The sequence below is a fragment of the Panthera uncia genome (genome assembly GCF_023721935.1).
Source record: "Panthera uncia isolate 11264 chromosome C1 unlocalized genomic scaffold, Puncia_PCG_1.0 HiC_scaffold_3, whole genome shotgun sequence".
In the NCBI taxonomy this organism is placed as follows: domain Eukaryota; kingdom Metazoa; phylum Chordata; class Mammalia; order Carnivora; family Felidae; genus Panthera; species Panthera uncia.
Window position 1 is genome coordinate 69,197,387 of NW_026057584.1, and position 21,333 is coordinate 69,218,719.

The 21,333-nt window shown below is 36.5% G+C and overlaps 1 protein-coding gene across 2 annotated transcripts in view; it reads left to right on the top strand.

Annotated features, from left to right (window-relative positions):
• IFIH1 (interferon induced with helicase C domain 1) overlaps positions 1-21,333 on the top strand; it is a 59,839-nt gene that overhangs the window by 33,002 nt on the left and 5,504 nt on the right. Inside the window, exons 6-15 of one of the 2 annotated variants that reach the window (XM_049615583.1) lie at positions 5,837-6,047; positions 6,941-7,158; positions 8,656-8,772; positions 10,706-10,829; positions 11,336-11,614; positions 12,212-12,471; positions 15,053-15,202; positions 16,892-17,053; positions 20,490-20,680; positions 21,194-21,287. In XM_049615583.1, the coding sequence (XP_049471540.1) occupies positions 5,837-6,047; positions 6,941-7,158; positions 8,656-8,772; positions 10,706-10,829; positions 11,336-11,614; positions 12,212-12,471; positions 15,053-15,202; positions 16,892-17,053; positions 20,490-20,680; positions 21,194-21,287 (1,806 nt within the window). The remainder of the gene's footprint in view (positions 1-5,836; positions 6,048-6,940; positions 7,159-8,655; positions 8,773-10,705; positions 10,830-11,335; positions 11,615-12,211; positions 12,472-15,052; positions 15,203-16,891; positions 17,054-20,489; positions 20,681-21,193; positions 21,288-21,333) is intronic. The other variant, XM_049615584.1, reaches the window with a different exon arrangement.

Consider the following 21,333-nt stretch of genomic DNA (forward strand, 5'->3'; position numbering starts at 1 on the left):
GTTATTTAGGTATTAAGAATACATTTACCCAGATATTCTTTAAGGTTAACTGGCACTAATTTAAGTTATCACTGTATGTGGACATGAATGACCTCAAAATATTACTGGAATCTAGGATCAAATATTGTCTTTTGAAGTCTCCTTAACTGTTGGCCCTTAGTTAAAGGTGGTAAATCCTCCTTATCCAGAATATGTATAATTTATGTGAAGATAAAGAGAAAATTAAGTGAATATTTGGCTGATCTAAATCAAGTTAAAAAGGAAAATAGATGACTAACTTTCAATAATTATACAAAGATGCTACTTGAAATGTAACTGAGGTTTCCCTCTAGTAATTTATGTCCTGGGATATTTAAAGACCAATCTTCGTAAACAGGTATAATTCCCCTTTACGATAAAACAAAATCTAGTTTTTTGAGCTTTATTCAGATAAATGAGTTTATTAATTTATTAATTTGCATATTGAGTGGATTAATTTTTACTTTTATGGAGTAAAATTGAGTATACATTTCCATGGCCAAAATAGTCTTTTCTCTATTACTTACAATAACTCGGTTTTCAGCATGACCCTTACCAAAAATATAGCAACAGACTATACAGCTTTCTTGTGTTTTTGGATTTCTGTTATGCTTAAAGTTTTAGTTGCAACCTGCTTTTCAGTACTGAAGTAACATACTCAGAATCTATGATCTGAGTAATTTCTATCATGTGGTTCCAAATGCATTCTATATACATCTACTAAGTCAAAAGATCTTTATGCTTAAATGACTATTATTAGAATACTTTTATTTCTTTTGTGACAATAGTGATACACCAGAATTTACTTGCCCATAGCTTTTCACATAGTGTCTTTATTAAGGACATTATCTTTTGGAATAAAAGGAATCTAGCTTTGACTACTACTTCTACTTACCAGTAGTTTAACCTTGGACAAATTCCTAACTTCTCTCACTTTAGTTTCCTCATCTGTAAAGTGAACAAAATAATAGTACCCTATACAGCTGCTCTGAAATTTAAATTAGATGATCTGTCTAAAGCCTAGGAATGATTCAGTGAATATTAGTTTTTCTTCCCCTCCCTCTTCCTCACCTCCAAAACTTGGTAAATGGAACTTCTTAACTAGTTGAACAGGGTCTTAATGCCAGGTTTGGAGAAAAAAACAGAGTTAACTGGATTTGAAGATACTTCAGCTGGAGTTCTTGATACCATTTGAATATTCTACAGTTTAATTTCCTCAACCTCAGCCTCACCATCACCCTCCCTACAGGCTCTCCTTCCCTCTATATCTATCTCTTTGTTAGTTACACCACCTCCTCCAAAGCATGAAGCCTCAACACCTAGGGTATATTTTTGATTCCCTTTTCTTATCAGGCCGCAGGGTCATAAACTATTAGAGCTGAAAGAGAACTTCAAGATCTAGTGCTTATCCATTGCAGGGTGGTTCTCTCACCTCTGCTGAGTAATCTGGAATATCCAGAAAGTCCCCATTTTAATAAGATAGCTTGATCCATTCTTTGAATAACTGACTCAGAAGGAAAGCCCTAGCAAAATCTGTTTCTCTGGAATCCACACTCATTGGTGGGAGTTCTTTCCTCTGTGATTATACACAATAAGTATTAATTCTCCTGCCTTGTGACTGCCCTTCACATAGAGAAGGCAGAAATGTGGTTCCTGTGTCATTTTTCTTTTGATTCCCTGGGATAAATATTCCTAGTCCCTTTAACTCTTTTTCATATAACATGGTTTCCAGATTTTTCATCATCCTGAGTGCCCATCCTTTTTGAGGCTTCTTAAAATACAGTGTCCAGAGTTGGGCAAAATACTACAGATACGGTCTTATCAGTGTAGATAGTAAGCCCATGTGACACGAAGCCATGAGCAGGTTTGCCTTTATCACGGTGCCGGCACCCACAGACTCATCTGGAGTTTGCCATAAACTAAAAGCCTCAAGTTTCTTTTTGTCCGAAAATCTGTTAGACTAGAAGCCTTTTAAGTTATTTTTGTGCAGTTAATTTTTTGAGCCTAAATGTAAATACTTAACATTCATTTCTTCATCTTCTGCATGTTGACTGATCATTGCAGGTCTCAGGATTTTGTATGCACCTAATGTATCTCCTTCTTATAATGACTAATGACTCCCTCTCAGTGCTGTATGCTCATCACAAACCATTCATCTCATGCAACTAGGTGATTCTTACGAATCCACATTTACAGCCATGTTTGAATGTTAAATTATCCTCATTAATTTTTCATATTCACTGCCCTGTTGTGTAGACATTTAAGGACATAAGTCTAATTCATCATCTGCTTCGCTATTGTTTTTCCCTAAGAATTACTAGAAATCCCTCCACTGGTTCTTCCATATATGTCATAATTGTTTACTTTATTACCCTGTTTCTTTCCATTTTAAAGGCACATGAGCTTCATTTCTTTTTGATTGAGTCAGGAAATTGCTAGTTCTGTATGTCACATAAACTTAGTTCTGTATTTGACCAAATAGATGGTATTATCACCCTTGATCTGGAAAAGAGAAATCCTGTCCCCTCTAACACCGTTTACTTTCATCTCCCTGCCTCCATGCTTTCCAAAGTTATCGCCTTCAAATGCAGGGAGAAATGAAAACACCACCTGTGTTCCCAGACTTTCTATTTCCTATCTAGGGCTTCAACATCACGAGAGATAAATCCCAGGTTCCTTCAGATGCTATAATACAGCCCCATATGATTCAGCAGAAGTGGGTAGCAGTTGGGTTTGATTAGTCTTGGCAGGCACTCTGTCACATCTCAGGAAAAGGCTCCAAGAGGACCACACACCTCCCAATTAGCCATGTCAGACTTGCATCTGGCTTTCTCTGTGTCCTTCAGTAGGAAGTCAATGCCACCTAGAGTGAGTATCAGGATTTCCAACACCTGCTCCCTCCTATGAAAACTTATTTTTGTTCTGTAGACCAGAAGATGCTTCTTCTTTGAAAGTTCTTGACTCATCCTTTACGGGCAGAACCCCAGGTCGCTTTGTCACCCCATGGTACAGAGATTCTTAAATCACTCAGCAGCATGAGGGTGTTTAAAGACAAATCAAAGGCGTATCCTGTCATCAGGAATATACAATCTCAGAAATTAGAGATGTGTACTAACAATATAATAATTAATATTGTATTGCACTTGGTGATACAATATTAATTATTTTTATCATACCTCATTAAATCCACACAGGTACTCTATGAGGTAGCCATAATTATCCTCATTTTACCCATCAGAAAACTGAGGCTCTGAGGCTTTAATTGGTCCATCAGGGATCATCCTGCCAATAAGTAGCAGAGCTGAAACTTGAGTCCTTACCTTCTGAAGCCAACTGGCCTTCTTTTTTCACTCTACAGCTAGAATAAAAGGATTAGCAAAATATCAGGAAATTTTTATGAGTTATGAGTACCCAGAAAATGACAGCCTCTATTTCATTTAATTTTCACAACAACTCTACCGTAGGGCTAACATTATCCTCATTTTACTGATGTGGAAATTGAGATGATTCAGATGATTCAGTAACTTGTCCCAGGTCACATAATAAGCAGATGGCTGGAGTCATTTTCAGAGCTGACTTTCTTTCCTCTGGATCTTACTATCTCCTTCCATTAAGCTTAATTTCCATTCTCTTCTTCAGAATCTCTCTTACTTCCTCAGATCATTTCCCCTGTCTCATATAAGTAGAATGAAAAGGATAGTTCTAGAAAAATGTATCAGAAATGAGTTTGTGTAAGTGAGAGAAGAGCTGTGGTTCTCAAATTTTAAAGCCTTACTGTCACATGAGAGGCTTCATATAAGCGCAGGTTTTAATGTTTTGTCCCCAGAGATGGTGCCTAGATTCAGTAGTTCTTTGGTGGGGCCCAGGAGTCTTCATTTTCCAAATCTTTCAAGTGATTTTGTGGCAGGTAGACCAGACACTTTTACCTTGACAAAAACAAAAACAAATACTAATGGAAAGTTTCTCTTCTTAGTCTTTTCACCTTGTGTTATTTTCTTCCAGTAACCAAACTTGGTTTTTGATTTTAGGTCCACACTGTTTCCTTAAAATTCATAGATTCCATTTTAACCCCTTCCCCCTCCACATTGACTCTTGGACAAGTTCATCATTTCTACTAAATAATGATACAAGACAGTGTTCTTTGTACACTGTTCTCAGCCAGGGGTATCAGCCAGCCCTCATTTTACACATAAGTAGGACTCACCTCAAGTAAAAAAGATGACTAACACATGTTCTGCAGACCAATAGAAAGATAACCATTGATTACATTATCTGGTAATCACATTATGAGGAATATAACGCTTATTCTTTGATGCTTGCCCTTGAAACTCTTCCTGCCAATTCCCTATTTGCCACACTGTACATCCCTAGGCTTCCATGGTATAAATTCTCCTAGCATATAACCTTCAAGATGGCCTGGTTATTCCTTTCCCTTGATCTAGGAGGTATTCTGAATGATGGGCAGTGCGTAACATTCAGGTATCAACTCAGCCACCTTCAGCAGATGCTATGACATATGGAGAGCCAGCTGAAAGGATTCTTTTTTTTTTTAACTACCATGCAATAAATCTTTTATTAAAACTTTCACCAGGTTCGGCTGTTACTGAAACTGGTAATTTCTAAACTTAAATTGGGGCAGATGGCTATAATGCAGAGTGATGCCATCATTGGGCAGTATGAATGCAAGACTGAAGAATTAATAGCCACCCCTTAGACAGAGGACCAGATACAAGGTTGACACTTTCTGTATGTTGTAGTCAGAAAGAATGTGGCCATCTTCCAGCTCCTTGCCTGCAAGGATGAATCTTTGCTGGCTGGGGGTTGGGGGGTGCGGGTCTGGGTGCCTTATTTATCCTGGATGTCAGCATTCATGTTCTCTATGGTATCTATCACTGGGTTCCATATTCCGATCTCCAGATGGTCTTTCAGGTCAGGGTCTTCAAAAGAGTGACATGTTGACCAGCTAGTGAATGCAACGATACTGTGAATTGCCAATTACACTGAGTAACCTCAATGCCAGCATACTCCCACTCAACAATGTCAGTCAAGTCTGAAAGATTTCCACTTATTTTGCCAAGCCTGTTTTCTCATTTGTTCTTTCTCAGCCACCAAAGCCATTTTAGTGGTCTGCCCCTTCACCGCACATCTGCTCTCCTAAGCAATGTCTTACCTCCTCAGTTTTGGTTCTCTGCTGTCTTCAGTTTTTTAGGCATATTGCCTCTGGCCCCATCCCAAAACAAACAGCAGGAATAAATCAACACTAAACACAACTCATAAGGTCCTATGAACTATAGTAAATTTAAAATATTCTGTGTGGTATTCACAACCCTTTATAGCCTGGCCCTGATCTATGAATTCAAAATGTATTTCTTATCCAGCCTTGGTTTTCATTTATCTCGTCATTGACCCGTGGCCTACTTGATTAGAATTCCTTCTAAACCTTTCTTTTGAGCTAAAACCAGTCATTTGCTTCTGCCTCTTTGCTGTCACTTTGTATGTATTTCTATGAGAGAATTATTATATTGTGTTTTAATAAGTTGTGCTTTTTTGTTGTTTAGTCTTAGTCTATGTGCTTAGCTAGACTGTTCCTTGAAGTTGTCAGCCATATCTTAAACATTTTGTGTCTCAGATACAATGTCTACACCTAATAGGCGTTCAGTAAATGCTTACTGACAAATTGGATAGGTCATTATGCTTAATTAACTGATAATGTAAACACCTCTGATAATGCTTGACACATAGTAGGCCTTTGATCAATACTCCTTTTGCTTTGACCATGCTCTCTCTCTTTTTTTTTTTAATTTTGGCATTTTTAAAGGTACCACTAGTTGAACAGCTCTTCCGCAAAGAGTTTGAACCATTTTTGAAGAAATGGTATCATACTATTGGATTAAGTGGTGATACCCAATTGAAAATATCATTTCCAGAAGTTGTCAAAACCTATGATGTTATCATCAGTACAGCCCAGATCCTTGAAAACTCCCTTTTAAACTCAGAAATAGGAGAAGATGATGGTGTCCAGTTGTCAGGTTGGTTGAAGTGTTTGCATTTTGGTAAAAGAAGAATTAGTAGTAGTAATATCAATGATAGTAACAGAGGCTGTATTTGTTAAATAATCTTCAAAATGCTGATTTAAAAGAGTATCTCTGATTTAGATTGTCTTTCATTGCTTAAGTTTTCATTAAACTCTTCTCCTTTCTTGGGGAAACGTACAAAGATTTTGGTATATTTTTAATTAGCTCCCTTTATATACATAAGGATACATTATTAAATCAAGCACTCGCTGGACTTTCTATTTACTTTTTATTTCTATGTACCAAGTTATTTTCATATGCTAATGGATACTGTTAGATCTGCCATGTTTCCGTAGAATAAAATACAGTCCTTTCTATTTTGGGGGAATGGGAAGAAAAAGTGAGAGAAAGGGAAAGAAGTATATTCATCATAATAATGATAATAATTAAGTTCAATGTTAAAACAAGGCAAAATTATCTCTGTTTAAATGGTATGGTTCTCATTTGACATAAAAAAAAAAGCCTTCAGCCACTTAAAATTAAATGTGTTATTAAAGAACAAAAGTGTAATCCTGATTAATTTAAGTGTAAGCCTGATTAATTTGGGAGAATATAGGCAGAGATGGAATTCTATCCCATAACACTTTGTGCCTTTGTAAACTTTCTGAAATGAATCTATTAAATAGGGGCAATATCTAACAGGAATAGTTTCATGATTAATATACACGGACCTCTGGATGTACAGGTTACTGGCATAGTCACATTGCCCTCTTAAAAAGAGGTCTGTGCCAGAATTCTGCTCGAGAAAAGACATCACCATGGCACCTCAGTTTACTAACTTTAAAGGTACTTTTCTTCACTATACCCCGCTGGTATGGACAAATGAACCACTTGGATTTTCTTTTAAGACTTTTCCCTCATCGTTATTGATGAATGCCATCACACCAACAAAGAAGCAGTCTATAATAACATCATGAGGCGTTACTTGAAACAGAAGTTGAAAAACAATAAACTCAAGAAAGAATGCAAACCAGTGATTCCCCTACCTCAGATACTAGGACTGACAGCTTCACCAGGTGTTGGAGGAGCCAAAAGGCAAGCTGAAGCCAAAGAACATATTTTAAAAGTAAGCCACTATGTATATGACATTATGTATATGTATATGTATATGTATATGTATATGTATATGTTATGTATAACAACAACAACAACAACAGCAACAACAACAAAAACCTAAAGCAAATGCCAGTGCTTCTTGGGCTTTTTGAGTAAGATTAGGTCCAAATGCCATGGAATACATAACAGAAGGTATTTCATGATCATTGATTAAGTTAAATCAATGTGTTTTAGTTAAAATAAATATATTCAACCTTCTACAAAACAGTAATATGCCTTAATTGATTACTATGACATATAAACATGTCACAAAAATTATGGAGTGCAGATATAATAAATGAAAAATTGGGGCAAATGAAATACCTAATTTTAAATATCCACTCTTATTGTTAAACTTAACGATCCATTTGATATACAAATAAGCAATCTATCTCTCTCAAAAAATAAATAAATAAACATTTTAAAACAAAAAATAAAAGGGGCGCCTGGGTGGCTCAGTTGGTTAAGTATCTGACTCTTGATTTTGGCTCAGGTCATGATCTCCCCGTCGGTGAGACTGGTAAGATCAAGCCCCACATCAGGCTGTGTGCTGACAGATTTTCTCTGTCCTCCTTCTGTGCACACACGTGCACTCTCTCTCTCTCTGAAAAAGATAAATAAACATTTAGAAATATGCATAAGTGATGAAAGTTTCTAATTTTCACAATACTCCATGAGTTTAAAAATTGCATATTTTCTTCTGTGCCTTTGTTGTTCTATGTGGTTCTCAGATTCTGAGTAATCCAAATTAAATGGAAAAAGGGGGATACAAAAATCTCTGTTCGAAGTTGTACTACTTGTCAGCTGACCCCAAATGGTAACCCCACATAAAGTACTATTGTTGATTTCAAATGTTAAATGAATTCAGAGAAACGCAAGGAGTATGTTGGTACTAAAGCAATTGCATTTATATTTTAAGTTCCTTACTTTAAGTTGGACTCAGTAAAATCACGTACAACAGACAGAGGCACAATTATTGGTTCCAAAATATAATTTATTATGGGATTAAGGACTAACATCAGTCTAGATTCAGGCACATCTAGTCTTCAGCTGCTCCTAGCTTTACATTGTCCTTTTTATGGGTAGAAGAGGGTGGTAATCTGATCCAGGGATGTCAAGATGGCCTTTAAAATGTCTCATATAATATGGTTATCTTATAACCATTCTCTGCTGATCTCTTTTATTTACTGTACTGTTTCCATATCAGTTTTTCCAGCTGGCAAATGGAGTTTAAGAAAGGAGAATAAATACACTTCTTTTTTGGAATTATCCGCCAACTGATTTAGAAGTTTCTTTTTAGTCTGTTGAGATAAATGTACTGGTTAATCAGATCCACAGTAAAGCAATACTAAAATGCTATATTTAGCAAGTCATGGTACTTATTTATTATATGAAAAAATAGTTCTACATTGAATCGATTGAAAAGGAAAACTAAATATTTGAATATTGAAAAAAATCTTTTTTCCAGATATGTGCCAATCTTGATGCATGTACCATTAAAACTGTGAAAGAAAATATAAATCAACTCAAAGGCCAAATAAAAGAGCCATGCAAAAAGTTTGCAATCGCAGATGACACCAGAGAAGTATGTGCTTAAAGTTTTATATTTATTAGGTTAATAATGCCATACTCAACTGAAACATGCAAAGGTTATTTTATACAAACCGAAGAATATTATCTTAAATTTTTAGCAAAATAACTTAGTTTTATTCTTTTGTATTATTAGATGAGAAAGCACTGCTGTGAATTCTCTTGTCCATCCTTTTAGTTTACCAGTTTATATGAAGAGACGCCATGGGGATGAGAGTAGAGAGGGTTATATACAAGTAAACTAGAGAGATTACTATAGTTCATTTTATTCATTTAACTTTCTTGGTGAATTCCAGGACTAGTTTTCTGACATTTCACAGAACAATTTTGTTGCTACCAAATTGCAGCTGGTAATGATAATGGGAATCATTCCTAATTTGCACATTTACTTTCTTAAGAGAACACACGGTACACACAGTAGTAAAGAAGTAAAATATTTACTGTAATGGTTCCTTTGAAATGAGTATTTTTGCTGATTATAAAAACCAACTGAGTTGTTTTGGATATTATGATCAGTATGTTATGTCAATACTTTCATTTGTAAAATATAAAAAGCATGATAAATTTTAGCTCTATGTACTTGATAATAAGTGTAGTCATTGAAAATCTACGTCATAGGATGTTAGGATTAAATGACATGAAATATGTATAATAGACAATATTGTGTTTGAAATGTCGTAGGCGCTAAACCAGTGTCAGTGACCAATCTCCATAGATTAATTTTGGTGGAAATTCTGAAGAAGACTACTATCTATTCCAGCTGAACTAGAACATTTGAATATACTTTATTTTCCTTCAGTTTTGTTACTTATTCCCTTTTACTTGATAAATTTAAATGCATGTTTCTACTCATCATCATTGAAAAAAAAAACCCACGACATCCCTAGGATAAATTTTTAAAAGCCGCAATCTTACTTTTTAACTTACTTAATTTGGGTATGCTTTTTATTGAAGTATAACAGACGTACAGGAAAGTACAAATTCATAAATATACAGATTGCTGAATTGTTTTAAAATGAACACATCTGTATAGTCAAAATCTAAACAACATTTTCAACACCCAAAAAGCCCTTATTTCTCCTTCCAGTCACTCATCCCCCAAGGATAACTACTATCCTGACTTCTAACACCAAGATGGGTTTTGACAGATTTTTAACTTTATTTAAAGGAAATCATTTAGTATGCACTCTTCTGTTTTTTTGTTTTTGTTTTTTAAACTCTCTTAACTTTTTCTTAAATTCATTAGAGGGGTACCTGGATGGCTCAGTGGGTTAGTGTCCAACTTTTGATTTTGGCTCAGGTCCTGATCCCAAGGTCATGGGATTGAGCCCCACATCAGGCTCCATGCTAGCTCGTGCTTAAGATTCTCTCTCTCTCTCTCTCTCTCTCTCTCTCTCTCTCTTTCTCTCTGTCTCTCTAAAATAAAAAATAATCCAGTTAGTTAACGTACAGTGTTATATTAGTTTCAAGTGTACAATATAGTGACTCAACAATTCCATGCATCACCCAGTGCTCATCACAAGTCTCTCTTGACTTTTTATTTTGCTAGAAATCATACCAGTTCTTCAAATGGAAATGTTTCTTAAATTACATCACAATCTCTAAATAATTGGGGTATTGCTTTAACTTACATATTTTAAAATTACTCTTAGCATTCAAATTTCTTATTATTCATTAGTTTTATCTTTGTAAAACTTTTAAAATGGGAATTCCAGTGGGGGTGCATGGTGTTGGTGTGTGTGTGGCTTAAGGGTGGATTTCGGATAAGAAATAAATGTACGAGGAAGTGGTCAGAGATTAACTTGTTTCTTTGTCTCAACAAAGATTATGAACCAAATTTATTATAACATGGAAATTATGTTAACAAAGGTAATGTTATTTCTTTAACAACATAAACATGTAAGAATAAGTGTATAATTTATTTTTAGGATCCATTTAAAGATAAACTTGTAGAAATAATGACCAGGATTCAAAGTTTTTGTGAAATGAGTCCAATGTCAGATTTTGGAACTCAACCCTATGAACAATGGACCATTCAAATGGAAAAAAAAGGTAACTGGGTTTTTGACTTAACACTTCCATGTTTATGCTAAGATTTCAGATGATCTATCATATATTCTCAAGCAAGCTGAAAGCAAATGGAATATCAGATGGAATTTCTCTGAAGTAGTACACAGATGTACACGTTCTAATCTCTTATCTACTGATGGAAAGAAGCTCCAATCTATCCATTTTTGTCTTCATTTCCAGAGTCTTTCACTTATTGTATGTTTAACACATTAAGATAAATATTAACGTTTCTGTCTCCAAATGCAAACTGAACTGAAATGTTTTCCATGCTATTCTTCTGAGTCAGCAAGAATCAGGTAGGTGTTCTTGTTGTAACAGAGCTCAGATAGCCAGTCCAGGGGTTGAAAGGCTTTAAGAGCTCAAGGCGCATTTTGGGCCTTAACTTGCCCATTTCAAAAACAAGTATCAAAGACATATTCAAGTCCACAGCACAATTGTAGGGGTGTGTCTTACCATTATTTCACTATGTATAATGTGTTCTTTCACAGCTGCAAGAGAAGGAAATCGCAAAGACCGAGTTTGCGCAGAGCATTTGAGGAAGTACAATGAGGCCCTACAAATTAATGATACAATTAGAACGATTGATGCCTATAATCACCTGGAAGCTTTCTATAATGATGAAAAAGAAAAGAAGTTTGCAGTTCAAGAAGATGATAGCGATGAGAGTGGTGAGGAGGGTAACGATGATGGTAACGAAGATGAGGATGATGACAAGAAGCCTTTGAGAGTGGATAAGACAGATAGATTTCTCATGGATTTATTTATAGGTGAGAATCAATGTGACATTTATGGTGTATGCTCATGCATGTGCCTCTTTGGCATGAGCCCAATACTTCTCAAAAGCTCCCCAAAAGGCCCTCTTTTAAAAAAAGTGTGTATTTATTTATTTATTTATAGAGAGAGAGAGAAAGAGAGAGATACAGAGAGAGAGGGGGGATCCCAAGCAACCTCTGAGCTACTAGTGTAGAGCCTGATATGGGGCTCTATCCCGAGAATCTCAAGATCATGACCTGAGCTGAAACCAAGATTCCAATGCTTAACCGACTAAGCCAGCCAGGCACCCTCCAAAAGGCCCTCTTAAAATAATCTTTCATTTTGAAAGAAGAAATCCCACCTATATCGGGGCCCCTTCTAATTGATGGGTTCAGATTAGCCATTAATTGTGTATAATCACGATCAGTCATTCAGCCACCTGGTTTTATTATCAACAAGACTGCAATACATTTATTTATTAAGCTAGCCTCATTGTTAGATATAGCACAAGATTAACTGTAGGTCAACTACGTATCTCAGTATCTCATTACATAAAATCTCCCAGTGTAATTATTCACATATTTTATAATCAAACTAATTATTCTTTAAAGAAAACAATAGAATGTTGAAAAAGCTGGCTGAAAACCCAAAACATGAAAATGAGAAGCTGACCAAATTAAGAAACACCATAATGGAACAATACACAAGGACTGAGGAATCAGCCCGAGGAATAATTTTCACAAAAACACGACAGAGTGCATATGCCCTTTCCCAGTGGATTACTGAAAATAAAAAATTTGCTGAAGTTGGCGTCAAAGCCCATCATCTGATTGGAGCTGGACACAGCAGTGAGTTCAAGCCCATGACACAGGTGAAAACATCTCCTGTATTTCTTTCCTCATGTTGTTATTTCTCTTCCCAAATTTATTGTAGTCTTTTTCTTTTTTCATTTTTTCTCTTGACACCCCACAAATAATTTTGTGGGATGAAACACGTGTTCTTAAGATAAAATGTGAGTTTAATAGCAGTCTAATCTGTGGTATTTGATAAGCTGAACATTGTGTTAGGAGTCACGTTTTTCACATACTTGGAGCAACTTTGGAAATTGAGTTTCCTTTGCAAAAATGATTGACATTTAAACCTAGTAACAAAATGCAAAACTGGTTACAATATCATATCGAGTGGAAAAATCAAATCCCCACCAAAGTATGTACATTATAATTAGAAAAATGTAGAATATGTTTGCATAGGATGAGATCTGTAAGGCAACTTGGAAAAATTAAGACATTTCGTGTGTTAAAAGATTTGGGACTATGAGCGATTTTCTTTTCCTTTTAAAGATTTGTTTTGTTTTGTTTTCATTTCATTATACTACTTATCATGTGCACAGTAAAAACCCATGGGAGATTTAAAAAAAGGCACTTGTAGACATTACAAGCATGGATTGTTAGAGTAAAATGTTCTTCTGAAGTCATATTGACTTTGAGTCTTGAGGGACAAGAGGAGACTTGAATTCTGTTATGGTCATCATCATTCAGTCCAATGGAGCAAATTATCTGTTTTATTGTTTGCTGAAAAAAATAGTTCTTGAAATTTTACATGATAATGCTCAATATACTCACTACATATACTCAGTTAAAGCTCCCTCTAAAATTTATGCCAGAGAAAGAAAGAACTGTTTTCCTTGGGTAAGGAGCTTACTTCCTCCTTTGTGATGAGAACCAGTTTTCTTAATTTGTTTCCCTTTTGCCTTACCTTTCCAGAAGCTCACAGGTAAAACTCAAGTTCAGTCCCACAGCCTCTGGGTTAATGCTTACAAGTAATACATCTGTATCCTTTTACTCCTGTTTTTAAGTTTCTATTATATTAGCTTTCGTATTATGACTTCAGGTATATGTGGCCTCAGCTCCTCTTTGAAAAGTGGTGAGGTATAAAAGGAAAGTATGTTGTTATCAAGCTACTTTTTGGTCATAAGTCATTTCAGATTTGGGGGCTACATACCAAATTACCTTCCTTACATCCCACATCCTCCCCTTGTGAACAGAGTTGGCCTTACTCCTTGGGAGAGGGAGTTGGCATCTACTGTTTCAGGGTTTGATGCTGTGTCTGAAATTCTCATTATTAAAGTACTCTTGAATAGCAGAGACATCTTCTGCTAAAATCCAAAGACATGTAAGCCTTTATCAGTGGACATGAGTGCCAGAGGGAGAAATTATCAGTGAAGACTGGAGAGAGGCTTTTTCTGCACAATGCTTTCGCATTTAGGAGTCAAATAAAGACACACTGCTTCTAGGAAGAGAAGGAAGGGGATAGGAAAACACACTGCTGGTGTGACATGTTATTTTTGTTTAATGTTTGGGGATAAAAGACAGCATAAACATGCACCAGAGGCAGACTGGACCAACAGCTTTGGTAAGAGTAATTGTGGCAGTAAAACCACCGTGGCCATATGGGGCTGGGTTTATGTTCACCTGCCCCTCCTATGCAAGGGCCAGAGTGCATGTTTTCTTTCTTTCTTTTTTCTTTTTAAGTTTATTTATCTATTTTTGAGAGGGGGGAGGGTCTGAGAGAGAGAGAGAGAGAGAGAGAGAGAGAGAGAGAGGAAGAGCCTGACATGGGGCTTGAACTCACAGACCATGAGATCATGACCTGAACTGAAATCAAGAGTTGGATGCTTAACCCAGGCGCCCCTATTTCTTATACTAAGAAATTAATATACTCAAAAACTCAAAATTCAGAGTTTTTTCATTTATTATAGTTTTAATATTATGTTTTAATAACTTATTATTTCATTTTTATTTAATCTTCTCTTTGAACAGATAACATATTCATATCTTTCAGAATTAATAAGGTTCAGGGCACACGACTCCCCTCCAGTATTCTGGCTCCCTCGCTGGAGGCAGCCAATATTTTCAGTTTTTCACATATCCTTCCAGAAATATTCTATAGGTTTCATGCTTGAGTGACTCTTAAAGTGACCAAATGTGGCATAGACTGTATTATTTTCTCTGTGACTCAAAATTCAACAATCTTTCAAAGTGTCACTGCATCTTATTTTCTGAATACTAAAGATTCTGAAGTTAACATAGTAAAGAGCAAAGCCCACTCTAGTTTCTCATCGCCCTATCCTCTCCTCAACCGAAAGCATCTCCTTTTTCCTCCCTCCCAAGTTACCCATCAATTTATTTCCTTGGCAAAAATGATGGTCTTCCCACTTCCAGACTGGATGATGGAAATATTTTTATTATTGTGTGGTAATCCCAGATTGGATATCAAATGTTGTCTTACCATCATGTCTTTGTTCAATGCCAAAAACAGATGGCAGTGAATCCGTGTATGAGCTAATCCTTTGATTTGCACTGACCAGTTGCAATTTATTATTTCTTCTGCTAATTAGAAGATTATAATGTGTTTAGCATCACAAAATTTAATTTATTAAAATGTTTCTACAGAATGAACAAAAAGAAGTCATTAGTAAATTCCGCACTGGAAAAATAAATTTGCTTATCGCTACCACAGTGGCAGAAGAAGGTCTGGATATTAAAGAATGTAATATTGTTATCCGTTATGGTCTCGTCACTAATGAAATAGCCATGGTCCAGGTACACTTAATACCTCTAATATGTTAAATTTTTATTTTGTGTTATTATTTTAATTGTTTTAGAAAACAGCACAGTTTTAAAAATATATCTATTCTTCTAAAAGAGAAATCGGTTCTTATTGTATACAAATACCAAATCATTATATTGCACACCTGAGACGAATACAATGTTATATGTCAATTATACCTCAATTCAAAAAAAGAAATCTTGAAGAGCTGAATACTCCTGTTTTGATTCGTATGACAATCAGATAACTGTTGTATTTTTGTTGTTATTTTTAATTTTATTTTAATGTTTATTTTTTGAGAGAGAGAGAGAGAGAGGGAGGGAGGGAGAGAGAGAGAGAGAGAGAGAGAGAGAGAGAGACGGAGCACAGGCAGGAGAGAGGCAGAGAGAGAGGGAGACGCAGGATCCCAAGCAGGCTTCAGGCTCTGAGCTATCAGCACAGAGCTCGACTCAGAGCTCCCAACTCATAGACTGAGATCAACCTAAGCTGAAGTTGGACGCTTAACTGACTGAGCCACCCAGGCACCCCAACTGTTGCATTTTTAAACAACTCTTCTTTGGTTGTTATTTCTGTGTCCCAAGACTCTTCAGAAACATGACACTGGCCCCGCCCCATCTGTAAGAGTCAAAAGAGGCGTCTTCATTCCTAGGATGTCTGCGAGCTCCCAGCTGGACTAGGAATCTGAAGTGCAGTGTTCTTAAAAATGTCTGACAAAGCAATATGCACAAACCTTAAGGATCCCTACCATTTCTGCATTCTCCTCCCAATTCTTACAGTTTTTCTGTATGTTTTGAATTTTTCATCATAAAATGTTGAGGGAGGCAAAGTTACACATGCAAAACAAAAGTGAAATGTCCTAATTTTCTTTTATCTTTTACCCACACTATTTTAACAATATAATTGTTACCTTTGATTTGCATATATAATACTCTTCCTATAAAATTAACTTAAAATCTTTTTTAAATACATTGAATTGTATCCCTGCATGGGAGACAAGTCAGGAAGACTAAAATAACCAGACAACCATCAAATTAGCAAGTAATTGAATTTCAAGAGTTAATTTGTTGGTGGCTTGTAACACTGAATGCATTTTTCATACAGATATTATAGCTGGTAGTTAGGTTCCTGGGCCAGGCCACAACATTGTCTGTTACTCAAAATGTACCGAAATATTACTGTCTAAAGAGGACTACAGAAATTTATCACCATGTTGAGCCTGTTTTCATGGGGAAATGTGCTCAAAATCCAACATAGATACCAGGAGCAGAAACTGCATTTTCAATAGTCCTGCTGTCAAGGTCAGAGATGCCCCTTCTTTCCATCTATCCCTCCTACCAGGCCGGAATGCCATTCCAGTCTAAGTCAATGGTGCCGGTTCCCAGGGTTGAGAGGAGGATCCTGGGAACGAAAAAGGTGGACAGAATGGTCTTGTGCAGTTGAGGGTTTTGAGGGTTGGTGTGGTGACCTAACCATCATCGCTCTAGAACATTGTTTCTGCATTAAAGCACATTTTGAATTTCAAATAACTGATTTACAAAAAATGGGTAACAGCTAACTTTACTGAGAATAACGAAATTACTTGAAGGCTGGCACACTGAGCAATGAATACCATTCCAAACCAAAGATGAGAGTGTGGACAGAAGGCATAGCCATTCATTTATTTGATTTCTTTATGTTCTCAGGCCCGAGGTCGAGCCAGAGCTGATGAGAGTACCTACGTCCTGGTTGCCCACAGTGGTTCAGGAGTTATTGAACGTGAGATAGTTAATGATTTCCGAGAGAAAATGATGTATAAAGCTATAGACCATGTTCAAAATATGAACCCAGAGGAGTATGCTCATAAGGTATTGTTTTTGGACCTCTCTGAATTTATTTTTCACTTTAAAGTGGCTGCATGTGGTTGCCATTGATAGCTTTGTGGCTAAGTCTCAAGACAGAAATTGTGCTTGAATTTTAAGTTCCAGTTGGATGAGCTGTACTTAGTCCAGATTCACATACAAAAAGAATCAAGATCCATCATGAGCAGAAATTGTCAGGCCACCGTTCCAATGAAACCAACCATAAATTTTGATGATGTAAATTTAATCTGCCCTTGTTTAGAAAGATTAGTGCAGTTCACCCATTCAAGCCAACCTGGTAATTTTGGTTTCGTTGAATCAGTACAGACACAAATTTTCATTGTAGAAGTATTTATGAAGTGCCTACTCTGTGCCAGGCAATGTTCTAGAAAGAGAGAGCATGGTAGCAAACAGCACAGACCGATCTCTGCCACGTGAAGCTTATATTCTAGAGTATACGTAGTGAGAGTTGAAGAGGAGAAACAAGAAACAAAAATGAACCAAGAAATATATCACATAAGGATAAATTCTAGAGAATTAGAATAAGACAACATGAAACGAGTCATTAGATGAGTACTTTTTAGATTGGATGTTTGGGGAAAGTCTCTTAGAAATAGAGACATTGAGGTTAGATTTGAATGATAAGAAAATACATAATATGTTATCTAGCTGCATCTCAGTTTACTAATGTAGAGTCATTTGAGCTTCAAGAGGAATGCCGTGAAGGAAGAATGCATTTCTGCAATATTTCAGGAAATCCCCCATACCACTGAATTAAAGACTGTAACTACTATAATAGCAAACAATCCATTTAGAAGAAAATTCACACCCTTGCATATGGGTGTGAATGTTAGTTTCTTAACATTGGAATTGGCTCTACCCTAAATAGAGTTTCACGAAAGGGATGCTTTTAAATTGGTGTGCATTGCTATAACCAACTCCAAGGTTTCCTGGCCAGGTTTCTACACAAACTTATATTTTAAAACCCCTTTACATATAAGGCAAACCAAACATTTGATAATGTCAAATCAAACATCTGTGACCATATAATGTCACTGGAAAGTTAATCAAGTGGATATTTTCAAAGATTGATGTTTCAAGACCAGATGTTTTGGGTAAACTCTAGGCCATCTCTGGAATTTATGAGGTAAATTTTTTCAGATTATATCTACAATAAGATACAGTCTCTTTGGGGGCCCCAGAATCGGCTACCTTTTTAGATTTCCTTTGGCTAAGAGCCCTGCCCTCCTAAAGCTACTCCAGGCTGACAAACTCAGAAAAGGATGGCAGGGGGTACATTTGACTACTATTCTGTGCAGCTCCCTCAGCAGACATCGCTGGTAGACCCCAGCACTCCCTTCTTCTGAGTTAAGAATCCGTATCAACACAATGTTCAAACAGCCACTAGTAAATGGTGAGCCTTGACACAGAAGGTGAGGTCTATTTTCCATGTCATATACAGAATCTGTACATAACTGATAGCCTGTGAATCAAACTTCTAGAAACAATGTGAAGATTTTAAACATTTTCCCTGGCAATGACCCAACAGCTTTTCCAACTCGTTACATTTTATTTAGACTTTGACTGACTATAGCTTGTACCTCCCATATATTTATGATGCTTTGTTTTCATTTGTTGCCCCTCTAATTCACATTCTTTACTATTTTTCACTATTTTAGAACTAATCCCTTACTGGTCTTTAGTATTTTAACTAATTAATCAGTTAATTAATTAATGTATATATATGTGAGGGAGAGAGAGAATTTAAGCAGACTGTGCTCAGTGTGGAGCCCGACATGGAACTGGATCCCACAACCCTGGGATCATGACCTGAGCCAAAATCAAGAGTCAGGCTCTCAACTGAATGAGCCACCCAGGCGCCCCTATTCTTTACTATTTTAAAACTAATCTTTTAGTTGCTGGTGTCCTGGTTACATACCCATACACTAACTTTGGATTTATTTTTATCTTTTCTGTTGCACCTGTGTTTCTTAATTGCCTGCCATGTACATGATCCCATGCCAAATCATCTTTTATCGGCTCAGTGAATGATAGTATCTTGCAGGAACAACCTAATTAAACTTTTAGGGAACATAATACTTCAATTTTTTATATTGTTATAATTTACACATGACACTAGTCTTTGTAGTTGTCTGTTTAAACTATTATATGGCCCATGGGCTGCTTACAAGGTTTCGTTCTCCTTTCTGTAGTAAATATGGCTGTCTTGAATCAAAGCCCAAAACAGAGGTGAGAGCCAGAGATGGGCCATTCAGCTTTGCTCATCAGCACTGATAATTTACTTTTACTACAAACTTCCCCTCAGCCTTCAGGAAAACAATGGCGTCCTGCACATTTTAATATAACTTTGCTATCTATGAGTGGTTTAGTTTGGAGGTAAATTATTTAAGAAACAAGTTTTCCTAATGTGAAGTTATGTAGGTGTGAGACCTGGCCAGTGCCTATCTCAAGTTTTGTGTCTCTACATTGTTTCTGTTATGACATAAATTTTGCCACTAGCCACAGGGCCTGGAATACACAGTTAAGGTCTTATTCTCATAAAAAAATGTGGATAATCTAGATCCATATGATAGCTCCATGATGTCAAGGAAGCCAAGACCTTTCTCTCTTATCTGCCCTCTTAGTATTTGGTTTCTGTTATCCAGGCCAAAGAGAGTTTTTTTTCAAATTTCAACTGTCACATGCTCATTTTAGGTGGAAGAAAGAAGAAGATGGAAAAGACAGAAAGTGCAAAATGGCCACTATCTGATACTTGAGCTTTTCTAGAAATTCTACGCAACATCTTATGTCTCACTGGCCACTGGCTTGAAATGTTGTAATGTAGCTAGCATATTTTCACCTGGAATGAAATTATAGTTCTGTTCCCAGGAAGAATGGACTCTGGGTGGGAAACTAGTGTTTCTGCTACAAATGTGTAAAGAAGAGATTGAGTAAGATAGCAAAGGGTCTAGAAAAGATTAAAGAAATTGGTGGCGGGGGGGTGGCTTATCACAAGTAAGAGAAGACTATTGGTAATGTCATAATAGTGTTTAGGTCTTCAAAGGGATTCCATGTAAAAGAAGGCTTAAACTTATTTTATGACACCGAATTGAAACTAATGGCAAGGGAGAGAGGTGGTAGGATGAGGTGTTATTTTGTTGTTGTTTTGTTTTTGTTTTTTTAATATTAGTAAGGACTTTCTCACAGTAGAACTTGTCTAAAATGGAAAAGGTTGCTTTCTGAACACATTTCCATGATTACAGGAAAGGATTATATGCAAAATTCTTTGGAGGCTATCGCCTCATTATTTTTCTTTCTATACTAAGGCCAAGTGTACATTTTTGTAACTATTTAAGATCTCTGAATTCCAGGAGACTTACTTCAGTGAAGCTGTGAAAAAAAAAAAAAAAAAGAAACACTGAATTTTTTTTTCTCAATGCAGATTTTGGAATTACAGATGCAAAGTATAATGGAAAAGAAAATGAAAATCAAGAGAAGTATCGCCAAGTATTACAAGGAAAACCCATCGTTAATAAATTTCCTCTGCAAAAACTGCGGTGTGGTAGCCTGCTCTGGGGAAGACATCCATGTAATTGAGAAGATGCACCATGTCAACATGACACCAGTATTCAAGTAGGTCCTGGAACACTGAATTTTTAGTTTCTGTATAAGAAGTGAAGTAGGTTGTACTGTGCGTGTTCTTCCGAAATAGTACAAATGAGGTTCATTATTTTTCAGAACTTCTCCTCCTTTAGCCCCCATATTCTATCCCTATTTCAAATGTGACTTTTTCAAATATATTGCACTGAGGCACGGGGGGGAGAAGGGAGAGCCCCAGAGCCATTTGGATCCAAGGTGCATCATCTGGTGTGTAGTCGTATTTGTTCTCAAAATTTTGGACAACTTAAGTCTAGTTAAAATAATCTACAGACTTAAAGAGGCCACCAAAAGCAACATGGCCCTTGAGAGATGCATGCGGAAAGGGAGTGTCTACCTGATGATCTGTGGGGGCAGGAAGGAGAGGGGGATAAGGTGTGGGATATGCATGCAGGTGGCTGAGCTTCAGGTCCAACAGCATGTACCCATAATTTGCATATTTGTCCATTGCAAATTCTCAGGTATGTTTTTACTCCTTGATCATTTTAGGGAACTCTACATTGTGAGAGAAAACAAAGCCCTACGAAAGAAGTTTGTAGACTATCAAACAAATGGCGAGATTATCTGCAAAATATGTGGCCAAGTGAGTAAAGTGCTGTGAGCTTATGTTTACTTTGGCCACAGGGAAT